The sequence below is a fragment of the Pavona decussata genome, unplaced genomic scaffold, assembly GCF_977016875.1.
Source record: "Pavona decussata unplaced genomic scaffold, jaPavDecu1.1 SCAFFOLD_19, whole genome shotgun sequence".
NCBI lineage: Eukaryota > Metazoa > Cnidaria > Anthozoa > Scleractinia > Agariciidae > Pavona > Pavona decussata.
In genome coordinates this window covers 3,119,429-3,140,893 of record NW_028145442.1, presented here as the reverse complement: position 1 = coordinate 3,140,893, position 21,465 = coordinate 3,119,429, and the positions used below count along the sequence as shown (strand labels likewise).

Sequence of the window (21,465 nt, the reverse complement as noted above, 5' to 3'; positions counted from 1 at the left end):
TGCAGCCTATATCAGGTTGAAAACTTCTGCTCGCATATGTTTTGTACAGACTGATTATTCATGGCATTTTCTGTACTTCAGTCTACGTCATCACTCTTCAGTTTACTGTGGTTGTTTTCAAGTGGTTATTTATTTTTATCGTCATTAGTTCATGAGCTTTCCGTTTAACTTGACACTTAAGACGGTCAGAGTTCATCAGTTAGCCTGCCTCGCCACACGCAATTTGTCCTACCTCGTTCCCAGGAACTTTTCCCTAGGGAAAAGGCCCTGGGAACAAGGTTGGCAATTTGTCCTTGCCATACAGCGAGAATACCGATGGAATTCGTTTGTAAAGAAGCCGTGGTACCGCGTCGGTGGCGCAGTGAAAACGAATATTTTGTTTTTTCAAATGAGTTGATAACTAAAGGTAAATTGGCCACCGTAAAGAGATCCAAAAGGTTCCGTTTCGAAAGTTAGCCCTTTGTCAGAGCGCAAACCAAATATGCGAAAATAAATCGAGCGCTAGCCCTTCGTCAAAGCGCAAACTAAACATACAAAAATAACAGCCGATTTACACAGCAGATGCCTGACATTTGTTTCATAAACTTTCCTCGCCGGCTGGGGAAGTGTAGTTGATGGCATTTTTTATCATTCTTCGCCGTTATATTGGAAAATGCGATCTCCCAAATCACAGCAGTCTGGAAGCGCGGAACGGCCTGGTTTCAAAAACAAGGAAGCGAGGCTTGGACCATTGTTTCTTGACACGCAGAACTGAACAGAAAGAAAACATTCTCACCAAGTCGCTATACGGCATAAATATGTCTTTGTTTAGTTGTGGTAAGAGCTCTGTGAAGCGAAGGAAAGAAGTTCTACTTTTAGTTTGTTTCGTTTATATACAAAGCGCGGGTATTTGTTTCCCTCTTGTTCTTTTTGATAAAACTAAAGTAAATTATCACCAAGGCCTCGTCAGTTTAAAAAAAGGAAAAAAAAAAAAAAAAAAAAATTTTTTTTTTTGGGGGGGGGGGGGGGGGAATTCATACTCTCAGGGATGAGCCTCATTCGAGCTCTCCGCAGCACACCTGGTCTCAGTCCTCCCGGCCTCTCCTCCCCCATGAGAATGCATGACGAGCCCAAAGAGTGTCTGAGTACACCCTCCCTAAAATGCCCCTGAGAGTAACAGCTCGTAGTCTAATAAACAACTCTACAAGTGAATTGAATGCTTTTATTTTGAGAACTCAGTCTTTGTGTCCGTAGAATTGCGAATATCCAGTGAGATGAATCATAATAAAATGACGTCCTTGAGATGACATTAAAAAACTTTTTTGGCCATCTCCACACTCAAATGTTCAAACGTAAGCAAGGTAAGCCTAAACAACCACTGCTCCAACCAAGTGCTGTAATAAACCGCAGTGTGATGTTTCAAAAGCTGTTCCATGCCTTAGCTTCCCTCAGAATGAAGATCTCCCATCCGCCTTGCTGTGGTTTTTAGCTTACTGAGGAACTTTTTTGGGTGGGGTTTCAGCTACAGGCGGTTTTTGATGAACCGGGTTTTCGACTTCCGCGCTATAAAACAGAGGAAAAACTTGTAATTAGATACAATGGAATCTGTTAACACGACCATCACCAAAGTGAAAAACTACGTAGGACAGCAAATGTTTGGTTTTAGAGCGGTTTCCAATTGAGTGTCGTATAATCAAAACCAAAGTAATTACTCTGGCCAATCGCAACACAACGAGCCAATCAGAATTCGAAGCAAATACATGTAACTGGCGCCAAGCGCGGGAAAACGCGTGCGGCCCAAAACACGATTGGTTTTGGTTTGGATTCCCACTGGTTGAGAAAGTGGCGCGGGTTTTGTTAACCAATCACAGAGCTTAGTAAAGCAAAACCAAACCAAACGCAAAATTACGTTCGACACTCAATTGAAAACCGCTGTATCAACAGTCAAATTCAGTCAAACTCTGTCATGGTCAAATTACCTTCATCGCAACGAGATTTGAGTGCTTTACGGTGGCCAGCCAAATTACCTTATCAACTCTGTTTATAAAACCAAACATTCTTTTCCACTCCCCACCGACGTAGTACTATTTTTTTTAGAAACTAACTCCTTATAACATAGGAAAGCAACATGAGTTAGAAGACGAAAAAGGGTTAAAAACGGTTACCAACTAAAGATTTTCAAATAAATGTAAATATATGAGACATATATTTTGAACTGCGGATGAAAGATCAAATAGAAGAAAGATCCTCGCAGTTAGTACGCAGCTTAGGCAGTTGCGAAAAGAAAGCCTGAAAAAAATTCAGAATTTTCTTCAGGTTTTCTTTTCGCAACCCGCTTAAGTTGCGTACTAACTGCGAGGGTCTTTCTTCTATTTGATAAAGATTTACAAGGCAGCTCTGAATGTATCTTTTTCACGTTTGTGCCTCTCTTTAAAACCACCTGACATTTCGAGTTATCGCATAAACAGGATAAAGAAAATGACACTTTGCACCCCTCGAGAGCAAACGGCGAGTGAAACAAAGGACAGAAAACGCGCCTGCTCTTCAGGCTGGGCACTGTTGGAATACAAAAGGTGGCCGTTGGTCGCTTTATGAAGGCAAAATAATTTTAATGCACCAGATCTCACGTCATGTTACGGCCACAAACGTTCCCCTTCAATTGTTACAATTTGCAGTTGATTCTCGAGGTCAAGAGTATAAATAATTTTTTACTAACTGAATTACAAGGCTGTTGCCTAACAGGGGCGCAGAAGTCGGCGACGCTGAAGGTATTGCTCTAGGCGCCTAAATTTCTTGTAACACCTAACATTTTTATAAGTTGGGTTCTTTTGGCCTCGTGCTCTACTACAAATTTTTCTTAGGCAGAAACCTTACCAACATGAGTTGGCAAAACAACAAGAAACTGAAAGAAAGTATAGTACGAAGCACAGGACAACCACTTGGCCGCGAAGGCCATGAATCTTCCACAGAGTTACCAAGCACGTACCTTCCAGCCATATTCTGAAGCCACTCCACTGCACTGTTAATGAGATTGACAGCCAAGTTGAAAGCTATGATAGCGTACTCTTGAATGACGGCTATCACATCAGGCAACTTCTCCACAATCTTCTCCCCAAGCTTCGCAAACCAGGACGCCACCGATGAAAAGAAGTCTGGGGCGAGTTCGTAAATCTTGTACGCTAGATTTGTTATAAGCTCTTGCGCCTTCGCGAGGAGGACTGGGACATTCTCTGCCAGGAAATCCCAAACTATCACCAGGTATTTACGAACTACGGGCCACCATTTATCCCAGAAGTCCTTCAAGTAGTCTCGAACTATCCCAAGGTAAACTGGACCTTCTGTTTCAATCTAAAAGAATGAATTTGCAAAATTAGAAAGGACTACTCTAGAACAAATGCATGATAACAGAATCTGAGAATGACCTCAAAACCAAAATGAACGTCACAGAAAAATCTGTTAATTAACAATAGAAATTTATTTCAGAATCCGGCCCCAGTTGTTTAAAGGGCGGAAAACTTAATCCAGTTGACAAATCGCTATCCAGCGGATAAAATGTATTGCAATACATTATATCTCCGGGACCAGTAGTCATGTATTAATATGAAAGTAGGAAAACTGGGTGTAAACCAGTTGGGAGTGAACAAGACTGATCGCCCACGGTATAGAAAGAAATGGGGCAGCTGATCATCAATATCTCAGAAGCGCAAAGTGTTGTTTCACAACGTGTCCAAGTCGTAGCGAACACCTCACCTTTTCTAAAAGCTGCGGTATTTTGGCATTAAGATAATCTCTTGCAGGTTTGGTTGTTTCTGCTATAAATGCTCCAGCAACAGTCAGCTTCTGCCAGACGAACGCGGCGGCTGGATCGCTGACTTCTCTGAATTTGTTGTAGTATGTGGGATAGTTTGTTTGAACCCAGCTGAAAAGACAAGCGTGTTTAGCGGTGATTATAGCATGACAGAGTTGAGGATTTATTCTGGTTTGAGGACTCAACAATTTTAGACGAGCTTTTATAATGAAAAGGAGTCCAAGAAAAGTCAGCTACTAACACAGAACAAGGTTTAACGCGGTGGTCATTTGTAAATTAATAAATTCCCATAAAGGACTATTGCTAGCTACCTGTTCGCTTTATTTAATGTCCCTGTCACGTGTCCGTATCCTGTCAATGCCGCCTGCTCTATACCATAATCCTTTGCAATCTGTGCTGTTTTGCTCGCTGTTAAAAGAGAACACAAGATGGTGAGCCGCTTCAGGGAAGTTTGCACTGAAATTATTTAGATTAGCGTTTATCAAGAGTGAAAGTGCGAGAGTCAGTGCCACGATCAAGATCCTAATTGTCCTGACAAATAGCCATGAATTTCTTTCAAAGTTAGTTTGGGAAATTTGGTGGGTTTTCATTAATTTTTGTGGCGGGAGGGTTCTCAATGGTGAATAGAAGGACACCAATCATTAATTTGTCTTGTGTAGGTTGTGTGGTTTTAAATCTCTCCAAAGGCAGGTACCATGTTCAGAGTAAATGGATTCCAGTAGCCTGGTACCAGCTTCTAATAGAACCTCTAGATATTTCAAGGTGCATTGATAAAATGAACTCTGACAAATTAGGCGAAAAAAACCCCGAGAAATTTAAAAAAGAAAACTATCTGGAAAAGAACTAAGCAAAAAGAGATGGAAGAAAGGGGACAGCAACACTTACAGAATCAAAACAAACAGTACCTTTGTAACTTTTGTGTTTGTAGATGTCAACAGCAATCGCTGCTACTAACAAGAACAACATTAACTTGAAAAGTTTTCCACAGGAAAAGAAAGACGATTTTCTAGCTTTCTTCTCCATCACAGCCTAACAAAACAAACAACAATATGAACACAAGTTCAACAATGGCTCTCCATAAATGGGCACAGATTACGCAGGAATAAAAGGTCAACTATTAAACCAAGGCTTGTAAACAAGCAGAGCTTAAAAGTAAAACTCCAATTTCTGCAGGATGATGAGACACCACAGTCTCACCCCCCAACCCCCCCCCCCCCCTCCCTCACCCTACCACTTTTTTTTGGATTAGATGCTACTTAGCTACCAAGGCTAGCACAGATCCAGCGAAATACTCGTTGGATAGCCTGCCGTTCACGTCTCATATGAGTGGCGTTCTTGCTAAGATGGAACTGGACTCCAAGTAATCCTTAGTGAAATAAAGGATGTGACTTGAAGAAGACATGAAAAGTCATTTTAAAATACGAGTACTTTGCGTCTCGTGTAAACCATCATGACATTGGTATATATGTGGCAGTTTACGTCTTCTGTGAGAAGAGACTATTTTTTTCGTAGTGTAAATGTGTTCCAAGGCATCATAATAATAATAATAATAATAATAATAATAATAATATATAATTAAGCATTACACTAAGTCTCAATGCTTTACAACTCTATAAAAATGCCAATTACAAATGTGAGAAAAATACATATATATATAAAAGAAACTTCATAGTCACATTAAAAAACCTACTCTAATTGATAAAATTTACGAAATAAATATGTCTTAACTGAAGATTTAAAAGAGTTCAATGTCTCGGACTTCTTTATTTGAAGCGGCAAGGAGTTCCAAGCATTGGCAGCATAGACAGAGAAGGCTCTCGCTCCATATGTCTTGGTGTTATAGCGAGGAGTAGCTAAGAGCCTTTGGTCAGCAGATCTTAATGGGCGTGATGGTAGATATGGGCAAAAGAGTTCAGATATGTAATCTGTAGCCAGATTATTAAGCGCTTTGTATGTAAGAACTAGGATTTTGAAATCAATTCTGGCCTTGACTGGAAGCCAGTGCAGTCTTTGAAGAACCGGAGTTATATGTTCACATTTCTTAGACCTATTAACTAATCTAGCAGCAGTGTTCTGAACAGACTGTAATTTGGACAATTCGGAATCAGGAAGACCAGCAAGTAAGCTGTTACACGAGTCCAATTTAGATGTAATAAAAGCATGCCCATGAACACATCACAGAAAGCCAATGAGCTTCGCACATTCACATTGGATGACGGAATTATCAATTATTAACTACACAGACTATACACTGGAGATATACTGGCAAGCAGACTCAGCACTGAGTTAGGGAGCAATAGAATACTACTGCAACATATAGATTGAACTAAGCCAGGCGGAGATACTATCCGCCGAGTCAGCCCATCTGACTACTGATTTGCATTGACAAAAACACTCGTTTGCTTGAAGCCTACTATGAGTTCGTTCGTGACAATTTCGCGACGCAAGAAATAGACTGAATTTTATTAATTGAAAGGGGAGTAAAGCGGTCCACCTGTTCCGTGAGTATGTTTTGTTTAAATTCTGTATTGACTTTGTGAGTTGCGTCTTGCTTGTGCTCGCACACGACAATTCTTTTATAGCTGAACTGAAGCGAAAACAAACGAACAAAGCTAAACGAAACGAAACGAAAAGAACTAAGGGAGAGCGAATTCCAGCTTTTGCATGGACCCACTATTATTTGAAATACAGTTTTATAAGTTTACACTGGAATTCTCAACAACAAATGCACTACCGGGTGCGACAAATGACGCACATCTGCGTTGTTCTAGCCTTGGAACTGTTTCCTTCTTGTAAAAGGTTAAGAACACTAATTATAATCAATTATAACGGAATAAAAAAACATGCGAGGAACAACAATTAAAAGGAAAAAAAAACGTTAAAGGGAATTCGAGCTTAAAAAATACTCGGGAGGTTTACAACACCTTAACAATTTTATCGCACAAATTAATTTCGATGATTGCGGAGTTTTCGCAGAAAATTTATATTGTGATTTTCATGACATATTTCCTTGAGGATATTTAAACGTTCTGAAAATTCCGGAGAAAGAATACAATGAAAATGCTGTTATTCTCAAACCTAAGCACCGAACGCCCGGAGCTCGTTACAATGTCGATTTCTTTGAACATGTTCTACAAAACTTCGAGGCCTTCCAGTTTCTGAATATATCCCTACAAAACGCACCCCCAGCTTAGCGATTTCAGTTGGAGAGTTGCGTGAAAAGTGAGTTTCACAAAATAGTGTTGTTTCCAGGACGTTAGAATATACGCCCCAATGCAACACGAAATTGAATCCAAACGGCCTTGTTTGTGTATTTCACTTCAGCTAATAGAGCAGGTGGCTTACTTCGTTTAGTTATTACTCACCGTCTTGTTCTCTTCTGTTGTCACGATAAAAAAAAAATGTCGTTCACTCGCGACTATTGTTTTCAAATTAGCAAAAGATTTAGCCGGCAAGACGCTTGGCAAAAACACAACGCACGGGGAAACCCCAGTTTAGGAACCCTATTTGAAGGCTGCTCCGAAAACCGTCAATAATTATCACGTGCGCATCAGGTTCTGCAGCTCCATAACCAATCACAGACCATTATCGGCTGTCCAAACGTTATAATTGACAAGTGATTGAACGGATGAAAGCTGGTAATATCATATTACAGGCGTCAACATAAACAACCTGCTTGACTACTCCTAAATACACCAGTTACTAATTACGGCAAGGAAGCGGTTGAAGAACGACAGCCTTGGCAGCAAAGTTTCCTATTTATCAAGATTAATGTGGGATATAAGGAAGATGATTTTAAACCCACCTGACAAGCTTCCACACAGCTGTTCAGACCCGCCTGGTGTGAAAAGAGCGTAAGCGAACTCGAATTAGTTGAAATATAAATAATTTAGCAGTTTTGACAAACACATTTACGAGTAATAACATGCAAAGTTGCAGTGGCCTGAACCAAGGGCATCTAAGGAGTGTAAATTAAAAAAGACAATTTAGTTGAATCAGTAATTTCTGTTATTTCAGATCGTCTTAGAGCCTTTCAAAAGAAAATCCGAGCAACACAGTACAGGATATTTTATCTGAACTCTTCAGCCATCTGAAAATTAAGGTGACAGAAAATAAACCCCGAATTTCATCTCACTGTATATTTTTTTGCATCGCAAAAACGATATTTTTATCCCTCCAGGAACAAAAGCAACTAAGCTACAGTTTTCCTGTACTCTACTCTACTGTTTTCACTGCTTCGTGCAGTTTCTTTGCCAAAGGTTTTACAGGTTTTTACACCGAGATTTAATTTTTTGCAGATTTAATTTTGCAAGTTGGCAATTAAAAAGACCTACCTTTGTCTTGCCATTTTCCAAAAGTGAGTTGGTTTTCGTTTGGAACACTTCAACAGCGTTAAAAATCTTGCTTTTGAGAACCTGTGTTAATGTGAAAAGCAGTGAGAAAACGGGAATGTACTGATATGGCAAAAATGAAACACCTCTGTGATCAAATACACTTTACAAATTAACTAAGGATGAGACTCGACATCGGCATATTTTTATGAAGGTGCAAATGGGAAACACTATCAGTGTCATTTATGATCTCACAAGAGTAAAGTAAAGTAATTTCTTTACTGTCAATAACACGGGAAGTGATCGCACAATCTCATGATAGAGTGCTTGAAAATCATCCAGATCGAATTGGAATTTGGAAATGTTGGTTTTTGAGGAGAGGGGAAAACCAGAGTACCCGGAGAAAAACCTCTCGGAGCAAGGATGAGAACAAGAACAAACTCAGTCCAGGAATTGAACACAGGCCACATTAGTGGGAGGTGAGCGCTTCACCACTGTACCATCCCTGCTTCCGAACCGGATCTTATCCCAGAGGCGTATGTTGTTGGAGTGGCAGGGATGGCGCAGTGGTGAGACCACTCGCCTCCCACCAATGTGGCCCGGGTTCGATTCCCGGACTCGGCATCATAAGTGGCTTCAGTCTATAGCTGGTACCCCTCCCTACTCTTGGTGTAAGTCTTTGAGTTCTCCAATTTCCTCCCTCTTCCTCCTCCAATTCAAATTACAAGGGACAGTGGATAAATAACCAAACTGTGGATGTTCCTCTGTAATTTCCTATCCATTCGTTCGTTTGTTCATTCATTTTAATATAAATCCTCCCTAAAATAGATCTGGAGACAGTTGGAGAAGAGCTACAGCTGTACAATACTCGTCACTTGGAACACTTGGTCGAAGATGAGAATACCTCACCACCAAAGGAAAAGGGTTACAACAAAATTAATTGTAATGAGCTCTGTAGATGCACTGCTTGTTTGAATTAATATTTTATCCATATTGCTTAAGTTTACAAATCCACTTACCGTACTTAAAGAGTCCCACGTATTAACAAAATGGTTTAAAAGCAATCTTAAAACGAAAAAAAACCATGAGTTTAACTACTGTTAAGAAACACGAAAAAAGGCAAACAATTAGGTAAGTTATAGTGTACAATACAATATTACAGATGTTTTAGACAGACAAGTATGTAAAAATTACATCACATTGTATCACTAAATAGTTAAGGACGGTGCCTACTATTGTTACTGCGCATACGTTCTGCGCATCGCGAGATACTCGGGTTTCCTATGGGTGGTGCCTTCTAATACAGGAATATTTTTGCGCGGTTTAAAACTATACGGAGAAAGCAGAACTTACCAAATGCTTTTGGTATCTCAAAAGAAAATTGGGGGTAACCATGCATTTTTCAGAGATAGTTAAGCTTCAATTTAGGAAAAAATCCCATACATTGCTTTATATTTTGGCGTTTTTTAGAGATATTACCGCTTAATTATCTCTGAAAAATGCGTGGTTACCCCCAATTTTCTTTTTGGATTCCAATAGGCCTTGCTGAGATCTGCTTTTCCCGCATAGTCATAAACCGCACAAAAATACTTCGGTATTAGTAGGCACCGTCCTTAACAATGCCATGTCATCCTTCGACATCCTTATTAAATTTACATGTAAGAAGAATATCAAACTAGACGATGGAATCAGGAGGACCCTGAAATATTTGTACATTATGATTTTAATTTTGTATATTAGAAACCATTTGACTTTTGTTGGTGTAAGATTTCTCCACGTCAAGTTCTTTAGCCCTGGAATGATCAACCCTCAAATTCCCTTTAGTGATTTTCATGCATTTTTACAGACCTAGTGCCTCAGACCTTTCATTGTTACTTTAGAAGAAACTAGCTTCTGATCACTGCTTGGCTTACCCTGATTGTGGTAAGGTTGCTATATAGCTGCTCTCCCATTTGGTAAAGCATTCAGCATCCTTTTCCAAACAAAACATCAGGCAACTCAAAACCTACAACATAAAACACAAAACCATGAATGTCCATTAACCCTTTGAGCCCCAATAGCTGGATGCCATCACTAGAAATAATGATGTCACAAACGCTTCCAAGTATGCTTGTGTCACTAACTGACTGAATAGTACATCATTCTCAACTTACTGCAGCTCTCTGCTACTATCTTTTTTTGCCCTTTACTGATTGAGGGAAATGCCACATTTTCTAAATTGATACAGTGTAACTATGAATAAGGAGACCACAAGAGGTAGGCCATTATTAAAATATTATCAATGTACTTTCTGGAGTGTGCTATAAATCACACCAGCACAGATGGGGGAGACCACTGATAAGATTTGAGAAGTTTCCAACGCGAAGAAACAAAGCATTTAAAATTTTCCTGTTCCTTGTACATATCAGGTATAGGTACCCCTGAACTATAGCTGAATTTGCAGTTCTCAGTGTCATGAGTTGCCGTAAGATATCAACTTGACCTTAAAAGTACAAAGGGAAAATTTTCCAAAAGTTGGAAGGGAAATAGATTAAGTGTCCTATTGGCGGGGGCATTATTTCACTCCTTCAAAGGGCAGGTCTTTCCAAGATCATTTCGCTGTGCACAAGAAATTAATATTTGCCAAATTAAACTTGGTTTACCTCTGTTTGATATTCTAGTGAAAGTTCGCTGCTGAGACACCCAAGAAGACGTGGAAAATACTGCCTGCTTAGAGTTCTGGACTCAGCACCAAGTGACAGCCTCTGAAAATGGAACAAAATGATTTCACTTAGTTACAATGCTACAAAAATCAAATTGTTTTGTAACAGTCATAATTGATCCAGATATCAAAGTGAACTTCACAGATATACCTTCACATGTGGGTAAAGAGACAACATCTTTCGTTGCAAGCTACAAAATATAGAAACACAAATGCTGTTAAAAATAAAAGGGCCTGGTGTAAAAACAAAATAAGTGATGGTTCGGCCTTGGCATCCAAATTTCTTTGAATTCACTCTAATTTGGTATGCATACAGACTGGTTCTTGTGTCAAAAATGTAGTTCCATGTTTACTTTGTGATTTGAGGGTAAGAATTCACTCAACAAGCATATGACTTTAACCAAAAAAGTGACCCAACTGTCAAGTGATGTTTGTAATGATTTCTTTACTTCTATGTTAAAAGCTAAAAAAAAGTTCTAACGTGAAAACAAATCTGTACACATTAGTACTTTTGTTTAACTTTAAAGAAATGTTGTTAAAGCCCTGTCTGATACCTGAACCAAACCAAAGTGTTTATTCTTTACCTTGGATTACCAGCAAGCGGCGATGATGAAGAAAATGCCAGTTCCATCACATCAAAGAAATCCTTGGCTTCAATAAGAGTGTCTTGGTTACTTGTTGACTTGCAAGTGCTGCTGAGAACAAAGTAGTAAACTCTAAACTCTTGACTTGTTCTCAGTTTCTGTCGAAACATGTTTTCAAATTTAAAACGTGTTGTGTGGTTTCTTAGAATATCAACATATCTGCTACTATCCAGACCTTTTCTCAGTTTCTCTGTGGATTGAATCTCAGTGGTGTTTTCCCATGTCCCAAATTTGTAAAGGAACCTTTTTCGTGTACCTTGTTTTTTAAAACAGTCTTTATACCACAAGAAGGGCCATTTGACCTCAGAGAATCCCAAAAACACACCTTGTCTATGGTAGAGTAAAAGTTTCAGATGATATAGTAACTACAGTTGAGATCAGTTCCAATTCCACACTCCGGAAACGACAGGAGACTGGTACAAGTGAGGGATCGTTTGGGTATATGGATGGAAATTGCACTGATGAATAAGTGCATTTCTCAGCGGTCAGTTGTAAAGGAAATACTCTTTTAGGTGAAAACTATTTAACAAAAGCTATGCTACCCTAAGAAAATGATGAAAAATGCACTTATTTGTTTGCGCGATGTCCAATCGCCTGCCCAAAGGATCCCACAATCCATTTCCCATAACAGTCTTCTTCCAGTTTCTGGAGTGGGAAATACAAACTAAAATAATGTAATATCCACCTGAGAAGATTTTCCAAGTAAGAAACAGAATACTTTGTCAGCTGCTTGATGTTTAGATGAGGCATCATGACATCCATCCAAACTGAAATTCAAAACAGTGAATAAGTATAAATAGCTCTGACGGATTTTCCTTAAGATCAGAGTGCATAAGAAATGCCAAAGGCTGACAGCAGGAGATTTAATTGCTAATCTAGTGCAATTAAACCTTTTAAGGTGATTCCATTGAATTGCATTGCGAATCCTTGCTGCGCATAATTTTTTGCGTCATTTAGCGCGCGCACACACAACATTACGGGATTTCCTTGAGGTTAAGCTCGGCAGGAAAATAAATGGTCCTTTTCTTCTAAACGAGCACGGTGACCCCCATTTTTTAATGCATCAATTTAAATGTCACACGGTTGACCACTATATGTCGCGATTTAAAGAAAAGTTTAATACTCTACTTTGAGATATTTTTATTTGAATGCTTTAAAAAGCACATATTTAGGTAGTGCTGCTTACGTGCACACGCAGCAAAATCTTTAATTTCTTTCATAATCTTAATTCCAGTTCAATGAAAATAGTTTGTTGTGTAAGATTAAAGTAAATTTTGTTGAACTGCTTCAATATTCTAATGCAAGAAATTAATTTTTCTAGAAATTATAGTTCCCTTTTCTGATTACTAGCGTTCCTAACATAAACCTGGTGGGTCATCTATTTACTATAATAGCCATCCAGGTTGCACAAAAACGAGCACGGTGACCCCCATTTTTTATTGCATTTTTGTAATGCTCATAACATAGTCATGAACTTGACCAAGTCTTATACAATTTTAAATACTCCTTCTTTTTTAGCGGAATCACCTTAAACAAAAGACCACAAACCTCTCAATCCCTGGGCTAGATTCTTTCCTGGCAGTTGTCCTGCACACCACATCAACGCCAAGGCTTCACGTGTGCGAGTTTTACGTGCAGCAAGCATTTCCTGTACCTGTGGGTGGCAATGATGTCTTAAAAAAACTGTTGCACAAACTTACAGTAAATCATCAAATGTCTCATTGCAAACGTAAGCATGGATTATTTCATTATTTTTCTCTGTACCCTATTCAGCTAGGAAACTTTAGGGTATCCGAAAATGTTTTCTGTCTGAAAAATCAACTAATGACATCATACAATGTGAAAATAATGCCATGATGCTATCTGCCATCTTAATGTTTTTTAATTTTTTCAAAACTTTAGAAAACCACTCAAAAGTAATCAAATGAATACTTAAATCATCTAAAAATGTAAATGCCACCACAAGAAAGTTAAAAATTGTTAACTGAAAAACAGGAAAATGCAACATTAATTTTAGGAAATATTCTTGTCAACCATGACTGCCATAAACAATGACTAATATTATTATTACTGTTCCTAGATAAAATAATTTTAGATTAAGCTGCAGAGTTTGATGGCTTATGCATTAACATTATAGAGTTACAAAACAATGTCCAAAATTCATGTGGTCAGATTCTAGTACTCCCCCTCCCCACCCCCCTCCCATGGAGGTGGGCCTGGGTGTTAGTCATTAGAGAGATTAAAAATCGCATTTAAGGCAAATGGCAAACGTGAGGTTCGCATTTATGTTTTCTTGAGATAAAGAGTACAAAGATGAGAATAGCGCAAAGTAATTCTGGCCTTTGATGCTTATATAATGCAAAACTACTCAATTTGACAGAGAAACTGAAAACAGCAAACGGCAAATATAGGATTAACATGGTCAGGTGGTCATATCTCACGTTTGCCATTTGCCTTAAATGTCATTCTTAACCTCTCTACTGAAAGACTAACAAACTTGTAAGCCCTGGATCCCACATCAGCATGGGAAGGCAAGAACCGACAGCAGAGTGAGGGATACAAAGCTATCAATTCACCAACCATACTCCCTAATATAACAATAATTTTTTTATTAGTTTTAACTGTCAAACTGTTTGGACTATGAAGGCAGCATGGTCAAGTGTTTTATAGGGGATCACACTTGTGTCTGGCACACCTGGTCTGCCTCCTGTCAGTTGTGTGATTCTGTTTCTGTCTGGTTTGTTTCATTATCCTTGAAAAGCCATGCACTGGGAGAGGACAATTATTATTATTATCATTATTACTGTATTATTCATATTCATAACATTACCTCCTTTATGTTTTCTAAAGTGATCTGTGGATGACGCTGTACAATACACTGTACCATTATCTGGTCACCATAAGCAGATGAGCCTACAAATAGTTAAAAAAAAAAACAGCTTCATACTCATGGTCCCTACCTGCACACTTTCCTTTGGGGCTATTAATTAAGCTTTACAAGATGGTTCTAACTGAAGTCCTAAAGGGTGACCATTCAGTTGAAAGCTACAAAACAGAACTACCTGTGGTGATGTTTGTTACAGTGTATTATGCTGTACAAGGTCGTTCCACCTTTGGAATCTGTGGAATAAATCCCAAAGTGTGACCATTCAAATGAAAGCTACTGAGCAGTACTTTCCTCTGGTGCTGTTTATTATGCTGTACAAGTTTTGAGTCTATGGATGAGATCATAAAGTTTGGCTATTCAAATGAAAGCTATTCTACAGTACTTGCCGGCTGTTGCAATGTTTCTTTCTCTCTCTCTCTCTTTTCCTTTTTTTGCAAAATGAAGTTTTAGAGTTTTTAAAGTTTTAGCTACCACCCCTCCCCTCCGCCCCCTCTTGCTAGAATGAAAGGTTTTCATGTACTTTAGTATACACTCGAGATACAATGTTATATTACCTTTACTAAGTTCCTGAACCATGTTTTCCACTGAGCGTTGGTAGATCAATTTCAGTGTTGGGTCTGTGCACTTTTTCAACAAGTCAAGGAAAAAGGTCTCGAGATGAGAAGGTAACAGGCACATGGGATAGTCTGGAAAAGAAATTTGAAGAAACCATTGAATAAATGTGACGCTTTCAGGACAAAGTCCTACAACGTGCTTATTTTACATGTAATTTATTGATTTCAATAATATTCAAACTACAGCGAAGTTAATTCTTTCGCAGTTGACACTGTATGTAAAATGTTAATGTACAAATGAAAATGAACCACAACCAATACCTGCTGGTTTTCCTTCAAACACAGGATCCTTCTGGGGTACACCCTTGAGCTTGAATTGAAGGTGAGCGCCAATATCAGTCAACCAAATCTACAGTGTACACAACAGCAAAGAAAATTCAAATTAGTCAAACATTAGACAAAGTCCAAGAGTGCTGCCAAAATGAAAACCAAAGCACAAACACTAACATCCAAAATGGTGAAAATTAACAAGTCACAGTCAAAAATTAGGTGTGTAACCATGTGAGGTTTCTGGGTCCCCTGGAAAGCCAATATCTTATATGGCGGTAGCAGAATTGTAATACCAGTAAGTTATTTACATCATGGCTTGACATTGACTAGCCCAGTATAAGTAGCGTGTGATTAATAGTGATTACTTTTAAAAGACATCTCGAAGAAATGAATAATAACCACAAAGAAAATATCAGTTCTAAAGACAATGGTCATGATTTTTAAAAAAGTTAAAATATTGCCTCTTTCGCCAGACCCCACTCAAGACTGCTCTTGTTTTGCATTTTGAAACCCATGTGTAACATGCACTTGAAAGAGTTTGAGCAAACAGACCCAATGTTTTTTCTGCAATAATTGCAGAAAAAAACCATTAAGTGTCCAAGAGGTTGAAAGGAATGTACTTTTTTACTTCAAAATATCAAATATCTTTACTCCCCCTCCCTCCCTGAACAGTGTTGAGAGTCAGGATTAAAACAAGTCTCAAAGACTCTTGTGTACAGTCAACATTGTTTATGGTATACTTGAGGAAATAAGTTTAGGACCTTTTCAAGAACTATCTGCAAAATTTATAAGTCAGAACAACTGGCTGTACTGACATCCTTGAATAAGGTCACAGCACAGTGGAAAGTAAAGACATTGGGCTAAAACAACAATATGAAAAAATAACACTTTTTTCGTTTGCTGTTCCTCATTTTTAGAACTTTTTACCGGACTGGTAGAGGCACATGGGGAAACACATAAGGAAACAACATGATTAAATTTTTTGTACATTTGTGTGTTTGTTTTTTTATTTATTTGTTTATTTTTATATAAACAGAAGTGAAAAATGGCCAACTGTGGGGCGATGGCTCTGGACAGCAGGCCAATCAGTGGTTCCGCAGAGGCTCTATGTTTAAATGCATATAAATACAAACTAGCAGCACATGTATAAGCAAGGAACAAATAGCGATAACAAACAGTTCGGTTCTGGAGATCAAGAGGTGAAGACTTGAATATTTCTGGAGTTCTTAATTACACCAACAATAAAAATAATAATATTATCTTCTGGTAAGATGTTCCATACCCTGATGGCAGTATGGATAAAGCTTCATTACCAACTTATCTCTTTAGGAAATTATGGAGTAAAATATTTTTAATTATATTTACTTATAACTTTTTCGGTGCCTTTTTAGAGAAAATGTTACATGTGTAACTAACTTTGTTGTAGTTATTATTAACATTTTAACTCATTTCTAAATGCACAGAGACCCTTATTGCATTCTTAAAACAGTTATTATTATTTTATTGCTTTAAAATAAGAGCCTGCAAGGAGCATGGGACAAAGTCTATGATGTGTTTATTTAGTAACCCAGTGACTAGTGGTTCAGCTGAACAGATGTCTTGCTATGACAAATCAGCTGAACAGCTGCCTTATATTGCAACCCTGGGGTTTCAAGCAATTGCTGGGTTCAAACTGAAGTATCTGAACAGCACTCCATTACATGCATGACTGTAACAACCAATGAAGCTACTTACTGAGGGGTTATTAGGAAAAGAGGCCTCCAGATTTGTCAGCATGGCGGTCAACTCATCAAGATCCACCTGAAATAAAAAGAGCATTTTATTATTTATGATGATGGAGGTCATCTCTATAAAGATTTGAATTATAATTTATTCTCTACAGTTACAGCAGGCAAAAATAAAATACTTGAAGCCGATTAACAGTGATATTCTCTATATTTTTTTTTGCAATCTATTCTCTTGACCATGTTCACACTATGGGGGACCAGTTATTACTTAGCTCAGCATTAAAATCAAGCTCTAACATGTGTGCATGTACATTTGATTGACCTTGTTCTGAAAAAGTGGTTAGTGCCTTCACATATTAAGCACCACCCTTGAATAGCGGTATCACACAAGTGAACACACTGATAAGAACCATATTGAACATGTGCTGCATCCTAAACAACACTGTACTTGACAGCTGTTGAGAACTACCAGCAGTATTTTTGGACAGTTTGTCATGTGACTCACACCACCTGAAGTCATGTGACATAAATTAACATTTGACTTACTTGAAAAGGATTCTGCGATAGAATTGAAAGCTTGTAACACTGTCAAAAAGCTTTTGTAACGCTTTAAAAGTGCTTTACAAGCTTTTTTGTAATGACCAAAATCAGGTCCTAATAAATAGCCAAAACATATTCCTTGAAAAATAGCCCTCCCTTGAATCATCACCGCATCTTCGGGCAGACGGAAAAAAAATAAACGTATGCTATTGCTCAAGGAATTGCAGTATGCCCTTCAATATATGAATGAGAACCTTTGCTAGAGCCTCCCGTAGGAACTCTTCATCTGTCTTCTGAGGTTTGGTTGACACTGGTTTTTTCTTGCTGCCAATAAAGCCAGTAATGGGTTTCTTCACCTCTGGAGCCTGCTCAGGGACTCTGTCCGCTAACACTGCTGGCAACTCATCTGGAACATCCGATGTATGTTTTACGTGTCCATTTCCAACATCAGCAACTGTTCCTTTTGGCTGCTTCAGTGCCTGGTAAATTGTTTTGGACTCCGCTAAAGGATCTATAAAAAAATTAAATTGTCATTAACAACTTGCCTAAAATATTTGTAGCTGAGTTTTAAAGGTACACTCATTCAAATCACTGAAGTTGCAAATTCACTCCAGCAATATCGCTAGCTTTGGAGTGATTTTAGAATACTTTGTAACCTTATTTACATTTCTCTGAACCTAGAGCAAACCAAAAAAATACAAAAGAAACCATACATATTTTTAATATCCTGACTATGTTGTTATAGTAACCAACAAGGCATGGTAAGGTAAACTCTACAATTATTTGTACTTGAGTTCCCAAATACAGTCGAACCTCCCGTAAGCGACCACCCATAATGTCAAGGATATGTGGTCGCTTACCAGAGGTCAGATCACAAAGGGGGGGGGGGGGTGGGGGGAGGTCTAGATTCCGGGTAATTTACATGATGGTAATTGCAGACACCTAACGGCTCTTGCCCTTGCTTATCGAAACCCTAAGTAAAGCTTTTCTTTAGACTGCCTGATTTAGGACCAAACAGTAAACGGCATTTTTGCCCCAGTGTTACATTTCAAGCGTAACACATCAACAACTTTGGCGTTTGCTTGTTTGTTACATAATCCAGTTGACGTTCTTTATCGCCGCAATTTTTCTTTTGAATAATACAAGGTTGAGAGAGTCATCACCGGTCGTGCATGTACATGCATGCTATTTACCAGATAAGTGAGCTTTTTTCCTATGAGGGATTCAACCTGATTAAAGTTTATTTCAGTGTACCATAGTGCATGTATATGTTATCATTTGTTTCAATGTCGGGAGACACTTCCGGTAGCTCCAGCTGTGGGATTTTTAGTAATACGGCATCCGCTGTAATGATGGGGGCCAATATGTTACAGTCAATTTCCACCCGTGAGAGAAACAGCAGATTGTGCCGTGTCAAGTGGTCGCCTACGGGAGGTTAAAAACAATAGAAAATTTTAAACAATCATCTCTAAGAGTGGTCGCTTACGGGAGGTGGTCGCTTACGAGAGGTGGTCGCCTACGAGAGGTTCCACCTATAGTGATTTGACTTGAAAACTTTTGGTATTTTGGAAAAGTGGTCGCTTATGAGAGGTGGTCGCTTACGAGAGGTGGTCGCAAAGGGAGGTTCGACTGTATATATACTTAAGGTAGTGCCATGACTTACTTAAGCTTATAACAGGTTATAATCTTCCAGATCAATTTGTATTTTAAAACCGATTAGCCTAAAATTTAATAATGAAGCTAGTTATAATATATATGATGGGACACGGAATTAAAATTATGCGTATCCAGTTAGTCACGAATATTAGTTTAATTTGTTACACTTCATAAAAGAACAAATCGTAATCGACACAGAAACTACAAACAAGCTGTGGTTAACAAATCCGTGCGTTCCCTGATACGACTGTATTGTTTTCAGAAGCCTACTTGTATACGTGGCGTTAATATGAAACACGACGCCATTTTGTTAGTTGAAGACTTTGTGAGTAACACAGTTTATTGACTTACTGATAATCTCTGCTTTAGGCATATCAGAAGCCTTGACTTTGTTCTTTTTCCCTTCATTTGGGGTTCTTTTCTTTCCGCCTTTACCAACCACTTCCCATTTGCCATTGGACGCCATTTTGGATTTGTATAATTGCCAAGGAATCATGGGAAGTCTTTACCACGTGACTCTCAGGACTATCTCAAATTTCCCGCCAAAGTTTTCCCGCCGTACCGCTACTCCCGAAAAGATTTCGGACACGAAATTGCCGAAAAACAGAAGCCCATTTTTATACAATGCACAAAATTCATCATAAAAAACTCAAATGTTTTAATTTTGAAAGCAAAACACATTTTAAGTTTTTCAAGATTTAAGGGGCACTGACACAGCGCTTTTTAGTGTATCAGGAGCCTGGTGTAGTTTGTACAAAGCGTCTCAATTATTTGACAAAGAACCTGTTTTGAAACGTGAAATAAAATTACTCTTACAACATCGGGAAGAAAATATTAAGGTTTTTCTCGTAGGAAGAACAAACTATACTGAATCAATTTTTAGCGACTTGTATAAAATACGTAAGAAGAACTTGAAAAAAATAGCCAATTTTTTCAAGTTGTAATCGTGAATCCACTTCTATCCTAGCCATCCGCAGCCAAACATAATTGTTTCTGCGCACTAGGTAGGGTTATTGTTTACCAAACTCAAACATTATTTTAACGATTCCATTGAAACCTTTTAGTGACACTAAAAATAGGTGATATTGTCCTTTTAAAATAAATACATTGTATTGAATTAGTTTGTACCAAAAATAACCTTCAATCCGTAGAAAAGCCGGGCACCTTTCTCAGGAATTAAGTTTCGCTATCAACCCAAGTCTCCAATCCTCTGGTAGTTGCTCCGTCCTGCTCCCACACCTCATGCAAGAAGTAATGTAAGACATCCAAACAAGTTTCCAGGTCTGCTTTTAGAATCTCGATGGTCAGGCTATCAACTCCGTCTCCCAGCTGTTCTATTCTTCATCTTTGGCTTTGAGTGCTACTTAGATTTCTGCCATCTTGTTGGTGCATCAACAGTGATTTCACGGTCACTGAGGGATCCCATCATCCCCATCAAACTCTCCTGCGTCTTCAGGTGCTGGGCGATTCAAAACTTCAAGGAAATGCTCCTTCCATCGTTTCTGAATTTCATCTTGGCTAATCAGCAACACTCCATTTTGTTCTTTACCTTGTCCATCGCCCTTCCCTTCTTCCTTCCCTTCTTGTTTGACAGTTTCAGTTTCTCAATCTGGTATACTGCACGAAAAAACGCCTTTGCACAACATCAAATGTGTGGTCATAGAATGTCAAAGGCAGGTGACAAAGGCATCATTTGCTTCACAAGCGTCAAAGTTGGAGTCAAATTTGATTCGAATCAAAGATATTTGTAAAGACATCATGATTTGATGCACCTTTGATGCGCGTCATAGGCGGAGTCAAAGTTGTACTACATTTGACATCACCTATTTGATTTCAATTTGACGCGCGTCAAAGTTGTTAATACATTTGAACTCACTTTTGATTCGAATCAAAGGTATATGCAAAGGCGTCACATATTTGAAGTTTTTTTTGATGCGCGTCAAATGTATTGTAAAAAATGTTATTATATTTGACCTCATCTTTGATACGAATCAAAAAAAGAGCAAATCCAATTTTTCGTAGCATCACAGACTAAGATTACCGCCCTGTTCTGCGACTTTCTGTGCTTCCTCGGCAATCTTCCCTAGCCAGTCATTCTTGTCTTTTTTGAGTTGTTTCTTCACCTCCTGGTCTTTTACTGAGTTAGTATATCTGCGGGTGGAATTTATTTTCCTCTTTAATTCTCTTCTCTCGTCGATTTTACTCCAGCTTTCAGTACGGCTATCGCTACTGCTGCTGCTGTGGCTGCTGCTGCTGCTGCTACTACTAAAATTTTTAATAACAATCTTTTAATAGGATGCTCCATCAC

The 21,465-nt window shown here is 38.5% G+C and overlaps 1 protein-coding gene across 1 annotated transcript; it reads right to left on the bottom strand.

Annotated features, from left to right (window-relative positions):
• Window positions 1-1,187: 1,187 nt before the first annotated feature.
• LOC146487087 (transmembrane protein 214-B-like) lies at window positions 1,188-19,674 on the bottom strand. Its single transcript, XM_085092091.1, has 20 exons — window positions 19,509-19,674; window positions 17,756-18,012; window positions 16,969-17,034; window positions 15,226-15,313; window positions 14,905-15,036; window positions 14,294-14,376; window positions 13,012-13,117; window positions 12,149-12,230; window positions 11,404-11,511; window positions 10,971-11,010; window positions 10,761-10,862; window positions 10,032-10,123; window positions 9,138-9,183; window positions 8,122-8,202; window positions 7,593-7,625; window positions 4,693-4,816; window positions 4,099-4,195; window positions 3,730-3,898; window positions 2,966-3,327; window positions 1,188-1,542 (listed from the first exon to the last, which is right to left on the bottom strand). The coding sequence occupies exons 1-20, from the start codon at window positions 19,651-19,653 to the stop codon at window positions 1,470-1,472; spliced, it is 2,286 nt and encodes a 761-aa protein (XP_084948217.1). The 5' UTR covers window positions 19,654-19,674; the 3' UTR covers window positions 1,188-1,469.
• Window positions 19,675-21,465: the final 1,791 nt, after the last annotated feature.